The following is a 27,766-nucleotide window of genomic DNA, read 5'->3' on the forward strand; positions in this document are numbered from 1 at the left end:
GAGTGCAGTCTTAGTACCAGCGTCGGTTTGTGGTGGTAAATAGACAGCTACGAAAAATATAGATGAAAACTCTCTTGGTAGATAGTCTGGTCTGCAGCTTATCATGAGATACTCTATCTAATTTGAGCAATACCTCGAGACTACCTTCTTATTAGACATCACACACCAGCTGTAATTGACAAATAGAGACACTCCCCCACCCCCACCCCTTGTCAAACCAGACGTAGCTGTTCTGTCCTGCCAATGCATGGATAATATAATATTATCCGTGTCGTCGTTCAGCCACGACTCGGTGAAACATAAGATATTACAGTTTTTAATGTCCCATTGGTAGGATAGTCTCGAACGGAGATCATCCAGTTTCTCCAGTGATTGCACGTTGGCTAATAGCACTGATGGTAGAGGCGGGTTAGCCACTCGCCAATGAATTCTCACAAGGCACCCTGATTTCCGCCCCCTGTAACTTCCTTATTTTCACATGCGAATGTCAGGGATTTGGGCCTTGTCTGGGAGCAACATTATATCCTTTGCGAAAAAATGTTGTCCAGTTCGATGTGAGTAATCGCTGTTCTGATATCCAGAAGCTCTTTTCGGTCATAAGAGACGGTAGCATTAACATTATGTACAAAATAAGTTACCAACAATGCAAAAAAACACACAAAATAGCACAATTGGTTAGGAGCCCATACAACAGTAGCCATCCCCTCCGGCAGCATTCTTTCAAGATGGATACTGGTTTCTCTCTTAAAGGCAAATTCAGGTAGCTCTCTATCCTTTGGCCAAGCACCACATAAATATGGAATGTTCGTATCATACGACAATGAAATGTGTCACCATGGCAACGACGGTATAGTGCCGGTGTGATGTGCAGAGCGATGTAAGGATGAGGTCCATTAATCTGACTGGCTGGCTGAGATAGTGCCATCCCATTGATTGGCTGAGGCAAGGCGAGGCACGGAGCAATGAGGCACCTCTCCATGCATTGAGCTCCCTACAGTGTTAGAAAGCTGTCAGTCGGAACGAAGCTTGTCAGTGAGGAGGTGGGGGAGGGTTATAGAGGACGACTTTTCAGTGAGGGGGTGTGGATGGAGGGGTGAATGGATGGATAAACAGATGGGGATGGAGCTTGTAAGAGTATTGTCATTCAGGGGCGTGGGGATGGAGGCTTGGAGTGAGGGATAGAGCCTATAGATAGGCAGCAGTAATTTCAGGGCTGTCTGCTTCACTAAATCATTGGTGCTGTGACATTGTCAGCTACCTTCACACATCTACACATCCTCTGTCCTACTTACAGACTTAGGCCGCAGCCAAAATGGCGCCCTATTTCCTATATCTGGGCCCTGGTCAAAAGTAGTGCACTATATTGGGACTGTAACGCAGATGCTAGATGCACCCCTTCAGACCCAGGTTCGATTCTGGGCTGTATCACAACCGGCCGTGATCGGGAGTCCCATACGGCGGCTCACAATTGGCTCAGCGTCGTCCGGGTTAGGGGAGAGTTTAGCCCGTGGTAGGCCGTCATTGTAAAGAAGAATGTGTTCATAACTGACTTCCCTAGTTAAGTAAAGGTTAGATTAAAAATGGTTGCCATTTGGGATGCAGTCTTACAGTTGCATGGCCATGAGGTAGGAGGAAATAGCAGGTAGGGTGATATGAAGCTGTGGCCTGCCTGAGAAAAATACTATTTTTCCACCCATCTCTCATCCTCTTCCTCCTTTCTCACCCTTGCGGTGATTTAAGACTGGTGAAAATGAGAGAATAAAGGAAAAAGAGGAAAGTGAAGAAGAAGAACATTATGACATAATAATGAAGGGGCCTGGTTGAATCTAAAGTCATTAGCCTCCTCTCTGGCGGTGCCTTCCACTCTCCTGATTGAAAGTTCAGCTAGGAGCAGGAAGTCGCACTGTGGTCGAAAATTGAGGCCCCGCGGACCAGCGCTGGATGTGCTGTTTGACAGAGTGTCCGACTGAAACCCTGTTAAACACGGTCACCAAAGGAATAGGGATGGAAGGACGGAGGGTGTGTTTGTGTGTACCATCATTGTCCTCCCATGTTCATCAATGCATTAACATAATTAGAATTATATTTCTACGCTCCCTACCCCTGCTCCCTGTGGAAGTCTTATGGAGGTCCTGTGTGTCTCTAGTCCTTTAGACCCTGTTGAGTAATGGACTCTGATGGAGGGCGGCGACCCCCGTTTGTCTATCTCTCTCCCTCTCTTACATGCACACACGCGCAAATACACACACACACGCACACACACACCCGCAAACACACACGCAGAACATCTTCCCAGGGCTTGACAATGTTTGACTCACACTGCGCTGGGGCTTTTTATAGATCTAGCAGTGTCATCCTCTTCATCCCCTCTGTGCACATTCATCAAGCCAGGAAATGAGATAGCATGACCTTCCATTTATGTGCCGTATAGAGACTTCCTGAGCCATGCTAATAATATACCTACAGTAGCCTACCTGAGAAAAGTAACTAGGATTCATACAGTAGAGAGTGTATATAATGTTCTGGCTTCAGGCACCTGCAGCATACTGGTTTTATTTCAAGAAAATGAGTGTATGAATCACATTTTTTCACTCCACAGAAAATACACTGAGTGTACAAAATATGAAGCACACCTTCCTAATATTGAGTTGCACCCCCTTTTGCCCTCAGAACAGCCTCAATTTGTCGGAACATAGACTACAAGGTGTCTAAAGTGTTTCACATGGATGCTGGCCCATGTTGACTTCATTCTTGATACACATGGGAAACTGTTGAGTGTGAAAAACCCAGCAGCGTTGCAGTTCTTGACACACTCAGACTGGTGCGCCTGGCACCTACTACCATACCCCGTTCAAAGGCACTTAAGTATTTGGTCTTGTCCATCCACCCTCTGAATGGCACACACACAATCCATGTCTCAATTGTCTCAAGGCTTAAAAACCCTTCTTTAACGTGTCTCCTCCCATTCATCTACACCTGGACTCATCTGGTCAGTCTATATCATGGAAAGAATGTTCCTAATGGTTTGTACACTCAGTGTGTAGTCATATAGTGACATCTAGTCACTTATCTCAAACAGTCCATGCCCATCTAATTTACTTAAGTGCTTAAATTCTTTACCGGTTTGTTATAGAGAAATGATTAAGAAACTTTCTTTAATGAGTTCTGTGTGCGTCCGCCCACATTTAACAGTACAGTGGATGGTAATGTTATAATGTTAATGTGTGGGGCGTGTCAGCGAGCAGATGGATTTTTGATGAGAGATAATAGAAGTAATGAAGGGACCATCATCTGAGCTGAGAGTCTGAATCAATCACGAGAGAGGGAGAGGGAGAGAGAGAGGGAATATCAATCCCTAGCAGATGTGGCCCACCTGTGAGACTGACATGTGTTATCTAAGTCATTATTCCTTTCCTTCAGCTTCACTTGGTGTGACGATTGTAGGAGGGTTGTGTCATTTAGGAGTGGAACACACTGGAACACCGACATGGAACATACACACACACACATTCAGGCTCATTTCTAGCATCATCTTCACTGTTGTCGACCTGCACTGCTCTGAGAAGTTCGGGAGAAAGTTTTGAGTATATTTAAATGATGTAAAGGTTCCACCTATCCCTGCTTGGATGTTCTGTACCTTGTTTGAGCCAGCTCCCTTCAGCCTGTGTCTGGTGTGAAAAGGTTGAGGTGTGTTTAAAAGACACATAATGAAGTTGGCATTTAAAGGCTAAAGGCATTTAAAGGCTGGGATGGGTACGTGTGCGACTAGACTGCCCCGCCCACTTTTAATAGCCTGACATCGCCGATACAGAAACAGTTTGATATTATGCCCCAAGGATGATCGATTTCATCTGCATGTGACACTTTTTGTTGTTGTTGCTTTCTGTGAAACATGAACCTTGCCTGCTTGGTCAGTTTTTTACAATTCAAACGCTTGTAATAGCAGTGTTTTAGTCTGTACTAGATACATCAGACATGGGAGAAACAGACAGAAAACAGAGTGGCAGGGATCAAACGACAACATCAACAAATCCAATCTAGCCAAACACTCCAGTCAATTCAATTGACCGAGTGGGTAGAGCTGTTTCTGGTGTAAACATAGTGGAAATGACCAGAAAACATTGTCTAACCCAGGTCTCGTTTTGCCAGTGTGTATTTAAGGTGATTACCTGCTCCAGTTTGTGTATTGGCCCTGATATTGTTAACCAGTATGGATCTGGTAAAGATCTCCAGCCCGATCAATAGGGCCAGAGTGTCAGATTAGCCTTCTGAATGGGTGATGCTCTGAAACGAGAGGATGGGAGGATGAATTAGAGCTATTAGTGTGACCTCTCACCTCCTACTTAATGATCTATGGCTGAAAGTGAGCACTCCTCTTCCTTCCTCTCAGATGAATGTGTCCAGGTGGCCTCTTAGCTCTGAGAGCTCCCGTCTCAACACCCTGCTCTAGCATGGCCATGGCCCTGACTCTGGAAATGGCTCCACCCCTCTCTCTGGGTTTAATACTTTGGATTGGCCCTCACAGCGGCAGGCTCTGTTGCTAGGGAGGCTAAGAACTGAGGCGATGTGCACCAAAATGGCTCTCTGACTCTCTCCATCTTCTTTTGGATGAAGGAGTGACCGTTCTATTCTCCATCCCTTCCTTCCTCCATTTATCTCTCCTTCCTGCCTGTGCAACTCTACAGTGTTCTATTCAGCCAAATGTGACTAGTAATTTATCTCAAAGCATGCCATTACACCTATAGGACTAACCACTCTGTGTGTGTGTGTGTGTGTGTGTGTGTGTGTGTGTGTGTGTGTGTGTGTGTGTGTGTGTGCGCGCGCGTGTGTGCATGAGTCCCATCTCAACAACCATCAAACAGCTGTTTCCCAGCTGCAAAGCCGGCGGTCACATGGCCAGCCAGACCTTATATCACATAGCTACATGCTCAATCTGACTAAAACACATCCGTGGCAACAGGTTTTCATTGTATGACGACTGGGGACTTCAAGTTCAAAGCCATCTCCCGCAGTGTTGCTCTGAAACAGGCACTGTTGTTGCGTTCCTTCCTGGAAACCCTTTACCCCTCTTAGGTTATTTATCTGAGGTCTGCGGGGGGGGGGGGGGGGGGGGGGGGGGGGGGGGGGGGGGGGCGTTGCAGTAGGACACAACTTGGAGTCTAGCGCCACTTTGTACAAGACCCACAGCCCGGGTACCACTGTTCACTGCTTTACCCCATGTAGCTAGTTTCTGCTTGTTATTGTGTGGGGGCAGTATAGGCCTGGCACCACAGTACCGCTGTTCACTAATTCACCCCATGTAGCAAGGCAGCTAGGTTCTGTTTGTTATTGTATTGTATGGGGAAGTGGGAGAGTAGGCCTGATGGTAACACTGCTCAGCCCATGCAGCTAGGTTCTGTTTGTTATTGTATGGTGCAGTGGAAGGTGTAGGCCACTGTGTCCATATCCATGGTACCACTGCTCAGCCCATGCAGCTAGGTTCTGTTTGTTATTGTATGGCAGTAAGGGTATGGTCCCACTGCTCACAGATCACCCATGCAGTTAGGCTGTAAGGGTATGGTCCCACTGCTCACAGATCACCCATGCAGTTAGGCAGTAAGGGTATGGTCCCACTGCTCACAGCTCACCCATGCAGTTAGGCAGTAAGGGTATGGTACCACTGCTCACAGATCACCCATGCAGTTAGGCAGTAAGGGTATGGTCCCACTGCTCACAGCTCATCCATGCAGTTAGGCAGTAAGGGTATGGTACCACTGCTCACAGCTCACCCATGCAGTTAGGCAGTAAGGGTATGGTACCACTGCTCACAGCTCACCCATGCAGTTAGGCAGTAAGGGTATGGTCCCACTGCTCACAGATCACCCATGCAGTCAGGCAGTAAGGCTATGGTACCACTGCTCAGCCCATGCAGCTAGGTTCTGTTTGTTATTGTATGGCAGTAAGGGTATGGTCCCACTGCTCACAGATCACCCATGCAGTTAAGCAGTAAGGCTATGGTACCACTGCTCACAGCTCACCCATGCAGTTAGGCAGTAAGGGTATGGTACCACTGCTCACAGCTCACCCATGCAGTTAGGCAGTAAGGGTATGGTACCACTGCTCACAGATCACCCATGCAGTTAGGCAGTACGGGTATGGTCCCACTGCTCACAGATCACCCATGCAGTTAGGCAGTAAGGGTATGTTTGTATTGCGGCTGGAGGGTATATAGCCTAGGCCGGATTTACTTCTAACTGACAAAGGCTACAGTACTGGAGTTAAGGAGATTGGATCCTGCTGCTGCCAGCAAACTGACGGGAACTGTGTGAGTGGGTCATATTGGGGCATTCAACTAAAGGGGCAGTTTATAATTCAAACAAGCCCTTGTTAATAGTAACGGGAAGCACAGTCTGGCAAACATTAACCATAATGGGGGAAATATTTATTTATTAATTTTATCTCCAAGTGACCTTGATTAAATGTCTACAGGATATGAGCGTGACTGACCGAACTGGCTCTTTTTCAGGCATCGTGATATTACAGTATGTTTATGTATCCCAAATGGCACCCTATTGCCCATATAGTGCACTCCCTTTGACACATGGGCCCCGGTCATAGGTAGTGCACTATAACGGGAATAGGGTGCCATTTGGGATGCTGCCTATTTTCTGGTTCCTGAACTCCCCAAAACAAAAGCATTTTGTGTTTGCTTAGCTGATGTTTGTTGTGTGGGTTTCATGCACATTTTTTGGGCCCGGATAGAGAGTCTGGAGTTTCTTGGCCATAACTTCAATATTTCGGCATTAGTGGATCAGTAAATAACATATAATTGTGGTAATGAAGAAACCCTGCCGATTAATAACAGGATAATAGTAATCCCATTCTAGTAACAATGTCTTATCCAAGTAGGTTTAAAGGCAAACTCTAAAAATATGCTCATGTCAGATAATCAAAAGAGCTTGTTATATGTCATTTGGCACCATCATTAAGGACTAAAAGTGAACAAAAATCTATCATATCAGCCATAGTTACCATTATTGTTGAATGTCCCCTCCCTCCTAGCCTTCAGGCCTCCCCGCAGCCTCTGTTCCCTCCTGCTCTGTGCTCTGACACTGACTGGCTAATGGTTCCAGGCAAGTGTCAAAGGAAGTGTCTCAGTGATCTGTCGCTACGCTAACTAACACCTCCCACAACCCACTGCCCTTCTATAGTGACACACAGACACACACACACATCAGCAGGAAGTGATGTGCCAGCTTCCTATCCCAGAGCTCCCAGCTGTGAGGACGCTGGGTTAAAAAGATGGCAGTATAGGGTCATACTCATTATGGTATAATGTAGCAAAGGAAATTACGCTTTCTTATTGGATTTCTATGTCAGTAAGTCCCTTCCTCTTTTAGCCCATTTTCTTATGTTTGGTGGCTAATGAACACGACCCAGGCATTAAAGTACTGCATGTGCCAGGCCTATGCTGTTACTGCTCGTTATAAATGAACAAGACAGCACAGACAGTGGCAGTTAAGTACCTGCTCTTGGTGCACGCTTCTCTGTTCTTTTATGTTCAAGCCCCAGTCCTTTCTCTCTTCCTCCCCGTTTCCTCTTTCTCAGCCTATTTTAGGAAATCAGAAGGCTTTTTCACTCGTTAACCATCTATCCACTCTGAGGCGATTGCTTTTTCTTTCCTCATTGTTAACGCGGCAGCTGTAATTATTCACTGGGGGCGGTTCTTGTCTCTGCAGCAACAGGTAGAGGGAATGTAATTTGTAATTTTCCTCTCATGCTAATTATCTAGACGACGAAAGCAGACAAGCCATCGCTGCATTTCCCTGTTAATTATTCTCACCTTTCAAAGTGCCGGTCGTTGGGTCTGAGTCGTCCTGGCTACCTGTCCAGTGCTCGGCGTGTGTTTACCAGAAGGAAACAGAATGCCACTAAATGCTCCTCATCTGGAGAGCTCAGCACTTGTGTCAAGGGGTGCTGGATGGAATTGTTTCAGGCGGAGGAGGAGGAGGGAAGCGTGGCCATGCATCCAATTAAAACCGCGTTCTCTGTGAACTGTGCTGCTCTGTAAAAACCATGAAGGGAAAATTGGAACGCATTATAACAAGGTTGTTTTGCTTGAAATGTAAGGGAAGTAACAAAAGGGAGACTGTGTGTGTGTGTGTCCGCTTGTTAGTGTCTGTGTGCGTACTTGCGTGCGTGTATGTTGCATATGCTTATTTGTGCACGTGTGGTATGTGTATACATATGTGAAAATGCAGCCAGGTCACCCATGATACTATTCAGTATTCAACATCCATCCATGTCTGAGGACGCAGGGAGAAGAAGTGGAAGTCGGCCACTAGAGGCAGCATTGAGCGCTGTTACCAAGTAGGTTTTGGTTTTGCTATGGCGTTGTCGACGGGCACGGTGGATGGGCTTACGCATCTGCCTCTGATTCCAAAAGTTGCCCGTTTGAATCCAGTGATAGAAAGTTGTTTTTGAGATTTTTGTTTTAAGCCTATCCCTAACCTTAACCCTAACCTTAACCAATCAGAGTTCAGGGGTCCCGAGTGGCGCAGCGGTCTAAGGCACTGCATCTCAGTGCTAGAGGCGTTCCTACAGACCAATGGTTAGATTCCAGGCTGTATCACAACCGGATGTGAGCGTCGTCCGGGTTAGGGTTTGGCCGGGGTAGGCCGTCATTGTAAATAGGAATTTGTTCTTAACTTATTTGCCTAGTTAAATAAAGTTTTTATTTATTTTTATGCCTAAACTTAAGATTTCGGATGAATGTGTAATTCTGACGTGAGACTGAGAGGTAGTTGGAATATGCCGGTCCGTAATAGACAGATTTAGATAAAGGTGTTTTGAAGAACACACTCTCTCTCCAATCCAGGCATGTCTGTACTTGTTATTAAAAGTGGATCTTTGAAGCGATGATGCAAGGTGGTGGTAACCAACTCCTCCATTAGAGGGTAGGGAAGTGAGGAGTGACACGGGGCGATGCGTGCTGTGCTGTGGAAATGAGGATGGGCATGGGCTCGACTCTGATAGACTAGAGTAATGGAACTGGGAGGCTGGGATCCTGCAGTGGTTGTTTCAGGCCTTGAGAAAAGACCAGAGGGGACAGAATGGGAAATACTTGGACGGGAACAGACACCTGCTTTGTTCTGTGTGTGTTTTTTAATCAATATGATGTTTAGTGAACCAGACTTCTCTGTGTTGCTTCACACTGATCTACAACAACAAACATATATTAAGATGATATTGTTGTTTAAAACATGTAATCATATTTAAAGAATGAAAAGGTTGCCTGCCTTGTCTCCCCAGAGCACACTGCATCCTCAAACCTTTAATGAACAGACTCACACAAACACACCTACCCACCGACACACTCCTCCCTCCTTACTGGGAGATGCAGATTCTGTTTAAGAGACTAAGGGGTCGTTTGGTGTCGTGTTAATCACCTTGGCATTAGTTCCCAGGCTGATTTGATTAGTTCCTGTTAAGTCTAACTAACTTCCCATATCTGAGGGCCCGGGGGTAACTCCTAGACCTGAATTACACAGAGAATTCAATTATACCTTGTCCCTTTTGGGCCGGTGGTGGTCCCTCGTATCCAACAGACAAGGCTTTGGGTTGTATTAAAAACAGCTAAACATGTTAAAAACGACTTTGACTTTTCAGTGTAGTATGAACGCCATCATTAAAAGAGGCTTGAGAAAAGAGTCAAATGAGAAGTAGTCCCTTATATACACATCAGTGAGACAGCTATTATAAATGAATCTTCTGTGAAATTCATCAGAACTCACGTTTAGCCAAATGAGATCCAGCCAACATAATTTAATTTGTCATTGCAAGTTGTCATTCATTTCTGTGAAATCCATTTGTCATTTGTTGAGGCACGATGCAATAAAATGCATTTCAGAGTACTGTTGGGAGAGGGCCAGGGTAAATATCCCCCCCCCACCCCCCTCTGTAATTACCTGCTATTGCTCTTAAGCTACTAAATTTGCAAAATGACCCTGTGATAATGGAAACAAATGTACTTTCAGCAACATACATAGGAAGTCATGGATTTTGTGTTATTTTTATCCTCTCAAATGCTTTTTGTAATGGTAAGCATATGTGTAGTTCTGGTTTTGTTATTTTTTGTTATATCTCCCTGCATATATGGCTACGTCTGAAGTGATGTCCTATTCCCTGGGTCATAGTCTCATAAGGTAAAAAGTAACACACTTTGTTGGGAATAGGGTGCCATTTCGGACCAAGCCTATATTGGTGAATTGTAACGGCTCTTCTCCAGGAAATGGATATCCTCCTGCTCAGTGAGTGGTGGTTAGGCTGTAGATTGCACCGCTGACCCTGACTCTGAGATGAACTGATAAGTGGCCTCTCTCCTCTCCTCTGCAGCACAGTGAAGCCTTAGCTCGGCCTGGGAGAATACAGATCAGTGTGTGTGTGTGTGTGTGTGTGTGTGTGCCCTGACTCTGTCCTTGGACAGGAGAAGGGGACTGGATCATAATAACACGATGGGACTGGGACACTTGTTTTCTGTCTAGAACAATGGCTTTTCCCATGTGAGATGGAATACTGAAATGGGAGAACTAACCCAGGTCTTTTGGATGTACGAAATGTCTGGTTCCATGGCATCTTACTATCATGTCCCTAATGTGAACTAATTCCCTTGATCAATGTTGGTGTAACTTAGCTAGCTAGCTTGTTCCGCTGAACTGAAACAGTGCATGTCTAATGTGCTCCCTCCTCTCTCCTTCACTCTGGTCACACACAGGTAACTACCAGCTGTCTCCGACTGTGAACATGCCCCAGGACGACACCGTCATGATCGAAGATGATAGGCCACCTGTGATCCCCGCCCACATGTCTGACCAATCATCCTCCAGCTCCCACGATGACATGGGCTTTGCTGCAGATAACCCAGTGACTTGGGCTCAGGACGTGCCAAGCCAAAATGAGTGGTGAGAGAAAGAGATGACATTTTACACCCCAGCAAGGTTTTCTTTACTTTTTGGCTGTAGCACCCACTGTCTGATTGAATTATTGATATCATGATGTTCTTGAAAGATGCCCTTTGTGTCTAGATTCCGTGTGTTATGGAACATTTCGTATGTGGGGAGCGTTAGGGCATGAGAAAGTGATATCTGACACTATTCTTTTAGTGTAGTCAAGAGTCTGTGTGCCTGTGCTTGCGCACGGCTGTGTGCCTGTGTTGAGTGTGTGCGTGCATGTGTGTGCGCACGTGGCCTTGTGTGTCTGTGTGTGCGGGCGCGCGTGCACACACCTTCATGACTGTGTGTATGTGCGTGTGTGCGGGCGCGCGTTTGCCTTTGTGAGTGTTTAATAATGGATGTGACCTAGGAGGAATATGGAAGATGGTTGAGTTAAACATCTCTCTGGGGTCCTAGCCAGTCCTCTTTCTTCCCCAGGGTGTCTCACACTTCCCCCTGGTTTGGCCTTCTCGAACATCTTGAGCAGCTAGTATTAAATATGGAACCAGGGGCTCAGCAGCCCAATGACGGGCAGGGGCCATGAGTCCTCTGGGACCGTACACTCAATTCAATGGTGCCTTACCAAGTGGTTCTGCAGTTTTATGAGGAAAATTGGGCTCCAGTGTCTCTGGCTCAGTGTAAACAATGTCGGTATATATAATGCTTCTGTATAGAAACCCTCATCGTACATATGAAAGCGTGAATGGTATTTATTGATTACAGTGTTCAGCTACAGGAATTGGTGGTGGCATTTAAGTAGGTTTGCAAAGCTACTGGTAATTTACCAAAGTGACCAGAATATTCAGTAACTAACAGGTAATCTATAGCAATCTATGGTGACTTTGGTCATTTATGCAAAAAAATGCATATATAGTAAACATTTTATATGTCTGTGTTCATATTGAGTTTTTAGTGGATGGACCATATCTTTCAAGAGAAAATAGACTAATTAATGAAAAAAACATTGAATCGTCAATGGCATTATTTTCAATGAACTCTCCCAACTGTGGACTTTTTTTCACAACTGCCACCAGTTTGGCACCAAAACAAATACATTGACAGAGTAAAATAAACAAGTGTGTTCAAACATAGTTCATGCTGAAAGCCTCATATTAAACACATTCACTAAATGGATGGTTTATATTTAGGGTGATGTTTTGCAGCATTTAGGATGTGTTACCGTTGTGTCATTCTATTTTTTATCTTAAAATCATCTGATTTTAATATTTTATATATTGTACTTGTGATTAGAACACACAGAGGGCAAGAGATACTGTAATTACAGACATGTATTGATCATCTGAATTACCCCAAAGGGCCACTAGATGTCTTGTAATAAATTACATATAATCCTTGAATGTTACCAAAATTCTGGTAGTTTACTGGTAAAACTTCAAAAGTTTCCAGTAATATACCCTCCCTTACACTCCCCTACATTTAAGTATAATATCTTTTTTTATGACTGTCCATGACAGATGTTTGTTCCAGGACTCACATCCAGCCTCCTAGAGACCGTATCAAGATACACCATTTTCTTTCCTTTATCTCGATTGGTCAGGCAAGATCATGTGAAACATATCACGATATGCTATTGGACAGTACAGCAACACAGTGATTGACTAGCAGGGAAGAGTTATTCTATTAGTCAGAGATTCCATTCTGCTGGAAGGAAGGAGAAGCCTGGTCAATCTCTCTCTCTCTGTTTTTAGTATTTTTATTTTAATCCCCCAAGAGACATACCTCCATATTTCCCCTCCCTCCCTCCCTCCCTCCCTCCCTCCCTCCCTCCCTCCCTCCCTCCCTCCCTCCCTCCCTCCCTCCCTCCCTCCCTCCCTCCCCATCTCTCTCTCTCTCTCCCCCATATCTCTCTCTCCCCTCTCCCTCTTTCCCATCCATCTCTCTCTCTCTCCCTCCCCATCTCTCTCTCTCCCCACCTCTCTCTCTCTCGTGCTCTCTCTCTCCCATCTCTCGCTCTCGTGCTCACTCTCTCCCATCTCTCGCTCTCGTGCTCTCTCCCCCATCGCTCTCGCTCTCTCTCTGTCTCTCTCCCCACCTCTCTCTCTCCATCTCTCTCTCTCCCATCTCTCTCTCTTTCGTGCTCTCTCTCTCCCATCTCTCGCTCTCCTGCTCTCTCCCCCATCGCTCTCGCTCTCCAGCTCTCTCTGTCTCTCTCCCCCCATCTCTCTCTCTCCCCACTCTCTCTCCATCTCTCTCTCTCCCATCTCTCTCTCTCGTGCTCTCTCTCTCCCATCTCTCGCTCTCGTGCTCTCTCCCCCATCGCTCTCGCTCTCTCTCTATGTCTCCCCCCATCTCTCTCTCTCTCTCTCTTTGATTTATTATGAATGAGTAGCTTTAAGTTTGCATGTCTGTTGGTTGTGTGATGTCTGAGTTTTGTCATTGTGGATTAGGGCCACAGCACATGCTATTACAACACTCAAGCTTTCTCACACGCTCTCTCTCCCTCTTTCCTTTCTCTATCTCTCTATCTCCCGCGCGCGCACACACACACACACACACACACACACACACACACACACACACACACACACACACAGTGTACCACTGCCTTGGGTTATTTTGAATTATTCATATCTCAGAAGCCCAGTACGCACGCCACACACACATTCTCACACACTCCCTCCACAGTCCCACAGCTGCTCAAATACGCACGCGCGCACACACACACACAAAAGACTCTTTCTCTCTGACACATACACAGACACGGGCGCTCACACACGTCATACCGTTGTAATAGCAGTGCTTAGACTGAAGGATCTGGGTCAGCCATGACCCCATTTTCTTAGAATTGTTGGTTTTTAATTAAGCTGCACGCCACATCCAACCAGGACCTGGAATCATTGAATATGCGTTATGTGGAGCTGTGAAAGACTCACCTCCGACCCGTGTGCGAGTATGAGATGTGTGTTTCTCCAGCCGTAGCTCTGCACTACACAGCAGCATGGTTACACACCTTAGTGCATACATAATGGCACTGCCTTTTCCCCCATAGGAAACCTTGTAGTCGGTATTTTCCTTCATTTTGCTCAAACATGGTCATAGTGTGAGCTGAGTACAGTGCATCAAATGGCTGGCCACAAGATAAACTGTTCTTTTGCAGGCAAAGAAAACCCCATCTCACACGAGACACATTAATACAGCGACCTAGTTTTCCAAGAGATGCAGGAGCAATCTAGTTTTGTGTGTGTGTGTGTGTGTGTGTGTGTGTGTGTGTGTGTGTGTGTGTGTGTGTGTGTGTGTGTGTGTGTGTGTGTGTGTGTGTGTGTGTGTGTGTGTGTGTGTGTGTGTGTGTGTGTGTCTTTTGTTTGTGTTTGTGTTGCAGGAACATGTTGTGGGTGGAATGAGCGCTCTCCTATTGTTACAGCTGTATAGTTTCTACTGAAGACAAGGGATTGAAATTGTACCAGCCAAAAGACTCCCAGAAAACGGCAATTGAAAATGGTATGCACGACGATCCAGGACAGACACAGGCATAACCTGTCCCAATCACAATATCATATCAAAAGCCAAACAGGCCTACATTCACATTTTAGTCATTAGTAATTTAGCAAATGCCCTTATCCAGAGCGACTTAGTGAGAGCATTCATGTTCACACTTTTCATACTTAATGTTTTTTTAATAACACATACCACTTCCTGATTATCTCAGTGATTTAAAGTACAAGGTATGGAGGCATTTATTCAAATAAATCTGCTCTGATACTATGGGACTGCCTTGCTAATGTGAATGGAATGTGTGGTTGTGGAGAGCACGGGAAGGTACAGGAATGGAGGCCTGAAGGAACGGTGAACTATAGGAACTTGCTTAAGCTGACGTTAGTTCAACATGATGCATATGTTTGGTGTTCGTTCTGATCTCCTACACATAAACTATGATCAACTGTGTTGGTGAGCAGTTACAGGGGCACCTGCAATTCCTCGTAATGTGGTAGTAGCTCTTGGAATGAACTACAGGCCTATATTCCCCCTTGACGTTCCATTCTCTAAGCAGATGTCAAAGGAGATGGATGCTTGTTATTACTTTCCAGATTAGCCACTCTACCACCCTGTTACTGGAACCAAAGTGGGTCGTTTTAGGCCTCCTACAGAGGCTAAGGCTGCTTCCCAAATGACACACTAGTTCCTATATTGTGCACTAGGGCCCTGGTAAAAAAAAAAAGAAAGTGCCATTTGGGACAGATCCTCAATGTAATGGGGTTGGATGTTAGGGTGGGCCTGCGCTGCCATCTTAGTCATTTACATCCACTACCATGCCCCTCTGGCTCGACTAGGGCCAGGGACTGTCTTACCCACCAGCCCAATTGAAACCCAGAGTTTGTAATAAGAAGGCTATGGAGAAAACATGTACTTTTAGCATGTTGAGTTGTAGTGAACGTTTAGCCTTTTAGAAGTAGACATAAATGGATGTCTATTTTCATAATGCTCTGATTCATAGAATGATTGTGAATTTCCATTGAAAAATGAAATTGAAAAATGGCCACTCTACTCTGACTCATAGATGTGTGCCTTTGCTCTTGCAATAATGGCTAGCAATTATGAAATGACTGATGGGAAAACCTCTTTGGCCAGAGAACCATTAGAGATATGACAGGTTAGTATGGTCACTTCAGGCCAAATAGGGAGAGGAAAAGATACTGCAAATTTGGAAAAGTTGTCCTTAGTCCACCTAACACCCAATACCTGTAACATTTACTGTGAACGTTATTTATCTGCTTTATTTTTCTGTCCTTACTATTGTCCAAACTACATCAGTATTTATCTTTCCTCATATAATTGTCCTATGCTTCATTGATCTTGAATCCAGTTCTCCTTTCCAAACAGAACGAGATGTTCTCATTTGTCGTACCACATCTTAACAGGAGTCACAAACCTCCCCCTTTTGTGTGAGGGAACAGTGTCTGCGAAACAGTAACTGAAAATTGCTTGCATACAAAGTGCCAAATAAAGGTGTTTTTCCTTTGAAGCTGCATTTATGTTCTCTCACTCGTTCTCTTTCTCTAACTCTCTTTCTCTAACTCTCTCTCTCTCTCCACTGCTCTTCTCTCTCTCACACTCTCTCTTTCTCTAACTCTCTCTCTCTCTCTCTCTCTCTCTCTCTCCACCGCTCTTCTCTCTCTCACACTCTCTCTTTCTCTAACTCTCTCTCTCTCCACCTCTCTTCTCTCGCTCCACCTCTCTTCTCTCTCTCTCCACCTCTCTTCTCTCTCACACTCTCTCTCTCTCCACCGCTCTTCTCTCTCTCACACTCTCTCTTTCTCTAACTCTCTCTCTCTCTCCCCCTCTCTCTCTCTCCCCCTCTCCACTTCTCTTCTCCCCTCCTCTCCTTTTCTCACACAGCAGCCTCATCTAGTTCTCCTCATTGAGCTGCTGGAGGTGTAAGTTAAGTTAACACTGTTCATATGATGCTCCCTTTACAGAGAGTGAGGTAACTACTGTATGCAAACGTGTCTGCGGGTGTTCTGATCAGAACACTGATCAGAACACCGGCATGTGTTACACAACAGTAGAGAGAGTCAGAAACTATCTACCTAGCCTGCAGCGCTAAGATAGTTCCCTGCCTAGATATCACCACAGCACAGCATAGAAGGAGCACAGTATCATTGGACTGGAGTGAAACAGAAATTGAGACAAAAAAAATGTGTGTTAGTATTGTTATTATTATTAGTAGTAGTAGTATTCCCCAAATGTATCACCTGGTTTGATATCCCTTACACTATTAAATAGTAAAAGCATTAATCCCGAAGGGTTTTCTCACCCTCCCTCGCTCACCTAGCGTTCATTTGATTACCCACATTCTAGCTCACCTAGCGTTCATTTGAAAACCCACATTCTAGCTCACCTAGCGTTCATTTGATTACCCACATTCTAGCTCACCTAGCGTTCATTTGAATACCCACATTCTAGCTCACCTAGCGTTCATTTGATTACCCACATTCTAGCTCACCTTGCGTTCATTTGATTACCCACATTCTAGTTCACCTAGCGTTCATTTGAACACCCACATTCTAGCTCACCTAGCGTTCATTTGAATACCCACATTCTAGCTCACCTAGCGTTCATTTGAATACCCACATTCTTGGGATCATTGTTATCTTCCACCTTCACAAAGGCTGCTCTGCTCCCCTCAGAAGGCCTGTGTGTGAGAGCATTTTGGTCTCAGAGCATTTTGTATTATTATGTACGTAAATCCGAGGGATCCCATTTAGTATGATATGTTAAGGTTTGAATGGTATGTATTAATCTGTGGATGTCCATCACCCATTTTATAAGTTAAGTTATGGAATACAATAAGTATTATATGTTCAGAATTTGCTAAATGTATGATATGTTACAAATTCCAACTAGGTTACTAGGTGGCTAATGTTAGTTAGCTGGCTAACGTTATCTAGGCTAGGGGTTAGGGTTAGGAGTTAAGCTTAGGGTTAAGTTTAGGAGTTAGCTAAAAGGGTTAAGGTTAGGGGAATGGTTAGCTAACATACTAATAAGTTGCAAAGTAGCTAAAAAGTAGTAAGTTGTTGAAAAGTTGCTAATTAGCTAAAAGTTGTGATGAGATTCAAACTCACAACCTTTGGGTTGCTATATTGCATTATACACCCACCCACCCATCCAACCCGACCAACACCACTACTTTTGTTTTTGCCTTAAGTAACCATCTGCCTTATGTAACCATACCAAACATAAGATATTGTACGTGTTTTGTATCCCGGTTTTACATTTCCTATGTTACGTGTAGTCTATGAGACCAGGCTGGTGAGAGAAACGGTGTAATGAGAAAAGAGAAGGGTGTGGGCTGGATGTAGATCTGGATGGCTTTACTCTCTCTCTCTTACATTACGCTGCTTTGATCTGACGCATGCCTCACTATCTTTGAAGGGGTAATCACCTCCCCCTTTGAACAGGCAGGAGACTCAGAGACACAGAGAGACGGAGACAGACCAGAGCCCCATCTCTACTGAGACAGGTGAAGAGAGGAGACCGTTAGGAGAGAGAAGAAGAGAGGGAGTAATGATTGGGAGAGGGAATATATTAGACTGATTCAATATTTGTCTAGAAGTTTGAAAATGTATATGTTAACACTTTCCATCCCTTTTTAATGATATTTAATTGCTATACAATGGGCAGGAGAGAGCGCAACAAGAATTAAACGTTCATCCATGTTTCTCAAACGGAACCAGAGGCAGATGCTTACACCCATCCGATATCCCCATCCACAACGTTGAAACCTACTTGATGGTAACGGCACTCACTGTTGCCTGTAGTGGCTTGTTTCCACGTCATCTCCCGACGTCCTCAGACATGGATATACTGACTTACAGTACCAGTCAAAGGTTTGGACACACCTATTGTTTCAAATTAGTTATTTATTTTACTATTTTCTACATTGTAGAATAATAGTGAAGACATCAAAACTATGAAATAACATGTTTTGAATCATGTAGTAACCAAAAAAAGTGTTAAACAAATAGATTGAGATTCTTCATAGCAGCCACCCTTTGGCTCGATGACAGCTTTGCGCACTCTTGGACTTCTCTCAACCAGCTTCACCTGGAATGCTTTTCCAATAGACTTGAAGGAGAGCCCACATATGCTGAGCACTTGTTGGCTGCTTTTCAACTCATCCCAAACCATTTCAATTGGGTTGAGGTCAGGTGATTGTGGAGGCCAGGTCATCTGATGCAGCACTCCATCACTTTCATCACAGATGGGATGGCGTATTGCTGCAGAATGCTGTGGTAGCCATGCTAGTTAAGTGTACCTTGAAATGTAAATAAATCACAGACAGTGTCACCAGCAAAGCACCATCACACCTCCTGCTCCATGCTTCGTGGTGGGAACCACGCATGCAGAGATCATCCATTCACCATTCTCTACATCTCACAAAGATACAAATTTGGACTCATCAGACCAAATGACAGATTTCCACCGGTCTAATGTCCATTGCTCATGTTTCCTGGCCCAAGCAATTCGACCATGAATGCCTGATTCATGCAGTCTTCTCTGAACAGTTGATGTTGAGATGTGTCTGTTACTTGAACTCTGTGAAGCATTTATTTGGGCTGCAATTTCTGAGGCTGGTTACTCAAATTAACTTGTCCTCTGCTGCAGAGGTAACTCTGAGTCTTCTTTTCCTGTGGTGGTCCTCATGAGTCTATGAGTTTCATCATAGCGCTTGATGGTTTTTGCGACTGCACTTGGAGAAACTTCTTGAAATGTTCCGTATTGACTGACCTTCATTTCTTAAAGTAATGATGAACTATCATTTCTCTTTGCTTATTTGAGCTGTTATTGCCATAATATGGACTTGGTCTTTTACCAAATAGGGCTATCTTCTGTATGACACCCCTACCTTGTCACAACACAACTGATTGGCCCAACTTATTCACTTTTAACAACGCACACCTGTTAATTGAAATGCATCCCAGATGACTTCCTCATGAAGCTGGTTGAGAAAATGCCAAGAGTGTGCAAGGCTGTTATCAAGGCAAAGGGTGGCAACTTTGAAGAATCTAAAATCTATTTTGATTTGTTTAACACTTTTTTTTTGGTTACTACATTTTTTTTGGTTACTACATGATTCCATGTGTTATTTCATAGTTTTGATGTTTTCATTATTTTTCTACAATGTAGAAAATAAGAAAAATAAAGAAAAACTCTGCAATGATTAGGTCTGTCCAAACTTTTGACTGGTACTGTGTATCACGGGTGACTTGCATGGAGACAAAGGGTGTGTGCTCAGCTGGAGACAGTTCCCCAGTTTCACCACTAGGAGTGCTCTCAGATGGGTATAGTCAGTCAGTTCCCCAATTTCACCACTAGGAGTGCTCTGAGCTGAGCAGCGGTAGGGTTGTCTTCATAGTATGGATGCAGCAGTGGTGGATTTAATTGACATGGTGCAGGAGAACAGTCAGCTCTGATTAACTCCTGGGTTTGTCCTCAGGTGAAAGAGAGGAAGGGAGAAAGGGGGTGGAGAGTGAGAAGGAATGAGATTGAGAGAAAGAGTGAAAGCAGTAGACCGTTTTCCCCTCCTTTGTGAGATGTCACAGTGGAGACATAATTCCTGGGACAGCTCTGACAGTCTGATGGACTAGGAGAAGCTTACTCACAAAATATGCACACACACACACACACACACACACACACACACACACACACACACACACACACACACACACACACACACACACATCATTCTACCCACGTGTATTGTTAGGTACACATACTACATATTAACATAGAAATTAGTAATTATTGGCCAGGAATGAAAGCTGAACCACAGAACATAAGAACAACCTCCTTTACACATACACAACCTTTGAACTAAAGCCTTGGACATCTTTCCTTTTGTTGAAGTTATTTAGTACCAGTGCTTGTTATGTAGGCCTACACTAAAAAGTGCTTGGTTAAAAACAACCCAATTTGGATACATTTTGACCAGAACATGTTGGGTTATTTTGACACAGCCAATTGGTTCACAAGCAACCGATTGTTTTCTTTAAGTTGGGTTGTTGATGCTGAGTTATTGAGCTATGATTAGAAGATTAGAAGACAAGGGGTGTGGCGTTCAGATAGTTATTTTTGGCCACCCGTGAGAGTAAATGTCATCCAGGTTAATCTGTTCTGTTATATTGACAACAAATATTAAGGTTGAGCACTGACACTTTTGTAGCTTTAAAATGCATTATGAAGGAATTGATCCGCCATTTCCTCGTTTACTGAAATGTGAATAGTTTGCCTAATTTCAGTTTGTGACAAAACAAGAAAGTATTGTGTAGAGAGTCATTGTACCGTCGAAAGTAAAATTACAGATCTATAAATCACATTTCTATGTAAATTTGGTCAGATCGCCCAAAAAGTTATATATTGCAGCTTTAATATGGCTTACACAATAGTATGAGTTCCTTAGAGTGGAATTGACATGGTCTAATGGGCTCTCATCAGTGGATTCCACTTCAATTGCGCTGCTTTCATGTGTCCCGTTTACAGCGCACAGCGGAGGGAAAGCGTACCGACACATGCCACAGTCTTAGCTAGGTTACTAAAAATGTTGCAGTTTGGCTTTGGTTTTTAAAGCTTGACAATAATTAACCAAATAACAAAACCTGCAACATAACATCATACAAAGGAGAAAAATGTTGGCATAGTACAGCAACATTTGAGCAGTAGCCTAGACTGGCTACTCAACTACAATACAATTTGAGTGCACCATACACTAATGCTGCATTCAATCGCACCAGTGAGCCATGCAGTGTTTTAAGTCTACAACAACCTATCAGTAGCTCCGTTTTTTGTTATTTGGAGTTATTAAATACTCTTTGATTAGGGTCGCAGCATATTATGTACAACTGCAAGCATAGACGCGATGGCTGGGCAAATATTATATATCTCTTGTTTTGTCTTAATATGTTAAAATGTTATGTTCAGCATCCTATGTACAGTGCCTTCAGGAAGTATTCACACCCCTTGACTTATTCCACATATTGTTGCGTTCCCGGCGGAATTCAAAATGGATTCAATTGATTTCTTCTCATCTACACACCCATCTACACACCTCATAATGACAAAGTAGCATTTTTTGTTGTCAATTTTTTTTTGCATGTTTATCGAAAATGAAATACAGAAATATCTCACCCCTGGGTCAATAGTTTGCAGAAGCCCCTTTGGCAGCGATTCCAGCTGTGAGTCTTTCTAGGTAAGTCTCTAAGAGCTTTCCACACCTGGATTGTGCAACATTATTATTTTCAAAATAATTAAAGCGCTTTCAAATTCTTTCTTGAACATTGCTAGGCAACAACTTTCAGGTCTTGACATACATTTTCAAATAGATTTAAGTCAAAACTGTAACTCGAACACTCAGGAACATTCACTGTATTCTTGGCAAGCAAATCCAGTGTAGATTTGTCCTGGTGTTTTGGGTTATTGTCCTGTTGAAAGGTGAATTCATCTCACAGTGTCTGGTGGAAAGCTGACTGAACCAGGTTTTCCTCTAGGATTTTGCCTGTGCTTAGCAACATTCCATTTTTTATATTTTTATCCTGAAGAACATCCCAGGCCTTAATGATTACAAGCATACCCATAACATGGTGCAGCCACCAACCACTATGCTTGACACTATGGAGAGTGTTACTCAGTAATGTGTTGTATTGGATTTACCCCGAACATAACACTTTGTATTCAGGACAAAAAGTGAATTGTTTGCCCATTTTTTTTTATTACTTTAGTGCCTTGTTACAAACAGGATGCATGTTTTGGAATATTTGTATTTTGTACAGGCTTCCTTCTGTTCACTCTGTCAATTAGGTTAGTATTCTGGCGTAACTGCAATGTTGTTGATCTATCCTCAGTTTTTTCCTATCACAGCCATTAAACTGTGAATGTTTTAAAGTCACCATTGGCCGTGGTAAAATCCCTGAGCGGTTTCCTTCCTGACCGGCAACTGCGTTAGGAATGACGCCTGTATCTTTGTAGTGACTGGGTGTAGTGATACACCATCCAAAGTGTAATTAATAACTTCACCGTGCTCAAATGGATATTTTTATGTTTTATTTTTTAAATATTCAGGCTGTAATACAACAAAATGTGGAAAAAGAAGGGGTGTGAATACTTTCTGAAGGCACATAAGTGGACGGTATAAAAATCTGGCTCGCAATTTCATAGTATTTTCAATTATGGCTCATTCGCTGAATGAGTTTTACACCCCTGGGCTAGCGTATTTTTTATGTCGCTAGCTATTTATTTAGCAAGCTAAAAACACAGAGCCTAACCTTAGCTAGCTGCTGGGAGGATGTCATGTCTTTGGAGAAGTGGGTGAGTACTGAGTTTTCCCCCTCATATCGCTTTTCATAGGCTACTGCTAGGACTAGCATGTTTTGGCGGGCAAGCTGCAGAAGGACGAGCAGGCGACTATTCCTTATCGTTCATCAGTGCAATGTTCCCTCATTAGATTTTAGCTCATCTCACTCTGGCTAGCATTAGTTGTTGATCTTGTTGATGTGCATAACTGAGGGAGAGAGCGTCTACCTTTTCATGGTTGTTTGATCAATAGGACTGTAAAGTCCCCAAATGTAAGAGGACTCCCGTCATATTTGCAGAAATATTTTGTGGTTTTGGAGAATGCGTTCTAATGATCGAAAGTCACGCAGTTGCTACTGTCTGTAGAGACACAGTCCAGTTCAAAGTGAATGATGGCAGGCCCGGGTGTCAAACGGCTTGTTTGCCTACTGTTGCTCTGATTGGCTATGGCGCACCAGTCTCCGTAGACTCCTGTTCTGGACAAGACAGATGTTTTATTTACTGCAGTGTCTACTGCAGTGGCCGCTTTCCCACTCTATATTGCTATCGAATTTTCACAAATGCCTTACTATGCATAATTCCCAAACATTCTGTAAATGTATGAACATTTCAAAATGACCATATCTAAGTGCTCTCTTGTCAGAAAATGTAAAACAAAGGTATCATGCTCTTCCCAGGGTTGTATATGAACAGATTTTAATAAGATGTTATGTTGTTAAAATGCTGTCAGTTCCGCTTTATGCCTATCCCAATGTTGGGATAGTACCATGCAAAAGTATTGAAGGAAAATAGAAAATTGCAGTGTACAAACTTAATATGATGAACATGAATGACATTTATTCTCATGGGTGGCTAAAAATAACGAATTGAAAGCCATGCCCCCAATAGGCCACACCTTTGGATTACTCAAACATGGATTAATTTAACTATTAGTTGGCTTTTTATTCACTTTCATTCTAGGTTGAGCCAGCAGATGGGTATTTTTTTATGTAATCCATAGGTTATTATCAGGATGTGTGGCCTATTGGGGGCGTGGCTTTCAGACAGGTATTTGTGGCCACCTGTGAGAGCAAATATAGTTCCTGTTCATCATGTTATATTTCTACACTGCAAATAAAAATATCCTTAAATATTTTAATATACAATTAATTACATTATTATTGAAATACCATCAAGTGGCAACTATCCCAACATTGGGCTCCACATAGGCACTTGAGGAAATCAATTTGTGTAAGCTTCGTTACGCTACAAAAGTCCCCGTGCTAAACCTTAACAAATGAACCGGAATAATATTTGCTCTCATGGGTGGCCAAAAAGAACTATCTGAAAGCCACGCTCCTACTATGCCACGCCTCCAGTCTTCTGATCTGACCCGTTGGATCATAGATTAATAACCCAACTAAATGACCCAACTGGCTGTGACAAAAATAACCCAGTGTGTTCTGTATACTACCCAGCAATGCGTTGTTTTTTAACCTATAATTTTTTAGTGTGTTTAAGTGTTCTCTAAGTATGCATGTTTTATTGTCCATATGGTTATTAGCATAACTTGCCAACATCAGTGTAAACAGTCATCTCTGCTTCCATTTTTGAGTGTGTGTGTGTCTGACTGTTTTAATTACAGTCTATATCTTCCTTAAATGCTAATAGTCTCCTCTTGGTTTCTGAATTTGAATATTAACCAGGACTCGCATCATGTCATACATGCTGCTGTTTCCCCCGCTGTTGGTGTGTGGTGAATCTCTGCGGGCACTATGCCAACACCCCCTCTCTTCTACACACATGCATCACACACAAACCTTACACACATCAACCTCCTCCTATCTCAACCCCCACTGTTCCCTCCTGTTCCATTCACTCGAGTGGAAAAGTCACTCCACCCAAACTCAATTAAAGCACACAAACACAAAACGGAGGGAAAAATGAGAGAGAGAGAGAGCACAACACTAGAGTCGTAAGACAAACAGAGAAAGTCATCTTAATTGCTCCCGCTCTGCTCCTCCCTGGCTTCATTATGGGCAGAAAAGATTGCTGCAAGTCACAGGTGTTCCAGCTACCAGCTCCTCTGTGATTCTTGTTGCTGAAAATTATGTGTGCCACTAGATAGAACGCACAGGGAGAGAGATGGGAGGGGGGAGCAAGAGAAAGCTTGTGTGTGTGTGTGTGTGTGTGTGTGTGTGTGTGTGTGTGTGTGTGTGTGTGTGTGTGTGTGTGTGTGTGTGTGTGTGTGTGTGTGTGTGTGTGTGTGTGTGTGTGTGTGTGTGTGTGTGTGTGTGTGTGTGTGTGTGTAAGAGAGAGAGCGAGCTAGAAAGAGAGAGGAAGCGAAAGAGACAATATAAAGACGGAGGGGGAGAGCGAAGGGGAGGGTAAAGAACATAGTGAGGAACAGTGTAAGTAGACCTCTCTCCTTGTTGTTATCCTCTTCTGAAGGAACTCTCCCCCTCGCCAGTAAGTCAACATAAATTATGTGTGTCGGCTCCCACAGAGCCTTGTCTTGTCTATGGCGAGTAACATTACATGACTCCGAGCCAGGCAGCACAATGTGTATTGAATCAAAATAAGAGGACAAAATCCAAGCACCATGTAAATAATAACAATTACGGTTACGAAAATCAAACTTTCTGGAACAATCTCAAGTCCCATGATGCACACTGTGTTTACTCTTTTCTTAGCAGCAAACATACAAACTAGTGCCAATACAAATCACAAATTTGACTGAGTTTCTTGTTCTGTCCAAAATGTATCTCCTTGAAGCAAACACAGCTGAAAGTCTTGAGAGAATACAGTAGGTTTTTCATCCAGTTGATTGGTTGACAGGTCGGCTGTAGTGGGCCAGTAGCGTGCAGCGTAGACAGAGGTATTGGCCAGACCTACAGTACCCAACGTGTGTGTGTGATGTGATTGAAAGCAACTTGGTGCCGTCTGACATCGGGAGCAGTCATGCAGTGAACTGTGGTGTCAAGACCACTGAGGTGGTGAGGCCCAAGCAGGCTCCAGGAGGGCCCTCTCAACACACATCACAAACTTCACACTGGGTATCAGTCTTCACCTCTCCCCACATTTGACACACGGCATCCAGATGTCCAAACTAGGGATTTGGGAGATAGATACTGCTACGCGGCCCTACAGAGAACCGGACAGATTTTAGATGAGGAAAAGAGATGGAGAGAGGGAGAAAAAGCAAAAAGAAAGAGAGCGGGCGTGAGGGAGGGAGAGAAAGCCAGAGAGGGAGAAAGATGGGAAAAAAATAAGAGATCTGGAGCCACAGGGTTAAAATGGGAGCGTGGAGATTCTTTAAAAACGCGGCCGAGGTGTAGTTTGACACATTTAACTTCCTCTGAAAGGGAAGAGAATGAGATGTAAAATGCAAGTTAAGGACTTGGGTTTGCCTCTAAGCAATCCTCTCTGCTAGTTAATTGTGGATGAAGCTTTGAACGGCGAGTCGAGCTATGCTGCTCAGAATGGGTGAAATGGATTTTAAGTGCTGCTGCTTTAGAATGGTAGAAGAAGAAAGGGTACTGTTTTATCCAAATGGAATGGGCAGAATACCAGAACTAGGACAAAGACATGGTTTATGTCCCAAATGGCACCCTATTCCCTAAGGTGCACTACGTTTGACAAAAAATAGTGCAGTTTTTTTACTATCAAAAAAGGTAGTGCACTATATAGGGAGTAGGGTGCATTTGGGACACATTTATAGACTTCTTCAGGCGGAATAACACTAATATACTGCAGTTTTGTATCACGGTTAACATACCTAGTTAAATCTCTATCGAGTACAGAGTTTGGTCAGATAATGATTAGGAGACACATTTAATTACATTTTCCATTTTCCTCCTCAATGTATGAACAGATTTTGTTCTTGTAGTTTGTACTTAATTTAATGCCCCTTGGTAGGACTTAAAGGTAGCATACATGGCCTCTCATTTCTCAATGGAAGTTCCTTAATCATACAGGGCCCAAATGTTCATATTAGGGCTGGGCGATATGGTCAAAATATCTTATTACGGTATTTACAAAAAAATTGGTCGGTTTGATGGTATTTTATGTTTTTGAATAATAAAAGTTAAACATTTGCTTTATGAGTAGTGTGTGACCCTAGGGTGGCAAACACATACATTCTAAGTGATTTCAATGAGTCTCTCTCCATTCGGATTGTTTTATACCACACAAATAATCTTCACTCAAAAATAATTATCTGCATTTTTTTTTTTTTCTGCATTTCCTGCACTCATTTGAGATCATTTCAGCACTGCCACGTAGAGCTGCACGATATGGGCAAACAATCTAGGCCTTATTTTTTACCAAATGCTATAATTGTGATTTGACTTGGGATTTAGGGCAAAACACTTGGGTGAACTGATGGAATCATTGAAATAGATAGATTTTTAGAATGTAATAGTGGGCATTTTGAATTCAGTGTTTGACATGACAACGAATGAAAATGCCATGGAGGAGTTATTGTGACAGGGTAGGAACCAAAGTGTTGATGAGTGTTTCCTAAGGGACCCTATAATCGTTAGCGACATTCAATGTTTTCTCTTAGCTACTTCATATCGATAACATATTCTTGCTTCGCGTATTCCTCTTTGATTGAGAAGATATTGTTGCACAAACAACATGCAGGCTGTAAAGCTAGTTACGTTTGCGCTGGCTAGCGATTAGCATTAGCGGCTAACAAGATTTAGGCCCAACTTACTAAGAAAAGATAAACTAGCTTGCAGATGTAAGAAACACAAACTAAGAGTGTAATTATAGAACACTAGTGGATTTATATTAAGAAGCTACATGAAAACAGCATCATTGTCATCAACATTGTGCTGTATTGACCATGCAGAGACTGAACGCAGTGTCTTGTGTTAGAGGAACAACAAATGCGCTCCTGGAGTGACAGGGGGCGGGGCTAGTTCTGTATGGAAATTGGCATGGAGAGCGAGAGACCGGAGAGAGATGACTCGCGTAGCTAAGTAAACTATACAAATGGACGT

General features: G+C 43.5%; 1 protein-coding gene across 5 annotated transcripts in view; it reads left to right on the forward strand.

The window, feature by feature from the left end:
• Window positions 1-27,766, forward strand: part of LOC139420411 (partitioning defective 3 homolog) — a 546,201-nt gene that overhangs the window by 333,045 nt on the left and 185,390 nt on the right. For all 5 annotated transcript variants that reach the window (XM_071170491.1, XM_071170488.1, XM_071170486.1 and 2 more), the window contains one exon: window positions 10,754-10,940. In XM_071170491.1, coding sequence (XP_071026592.1) covers window positions 10,754-10,940 — 187 coding nt within the window. The remainder of the gene's footprint in view (window positions 1-10,753; window positions 10,941-27,766) is intronic.

Source organism: Oncorhynchus clarkii, chromosome 11 (assembly GCF_045791955.1).
Source record: "Oncorhynchus clarkii lewisi isolate Uvic-CL-2024 chromosome 11, UVic_Ocla_1.0, whole genome shotgun sequence".
NCBI lineage: Eukaryota > Metazoa > Chordata > Actinopteri > Salmoniformes > Salmonidae > Oncorhynchus > Oncorhynchus clarkii.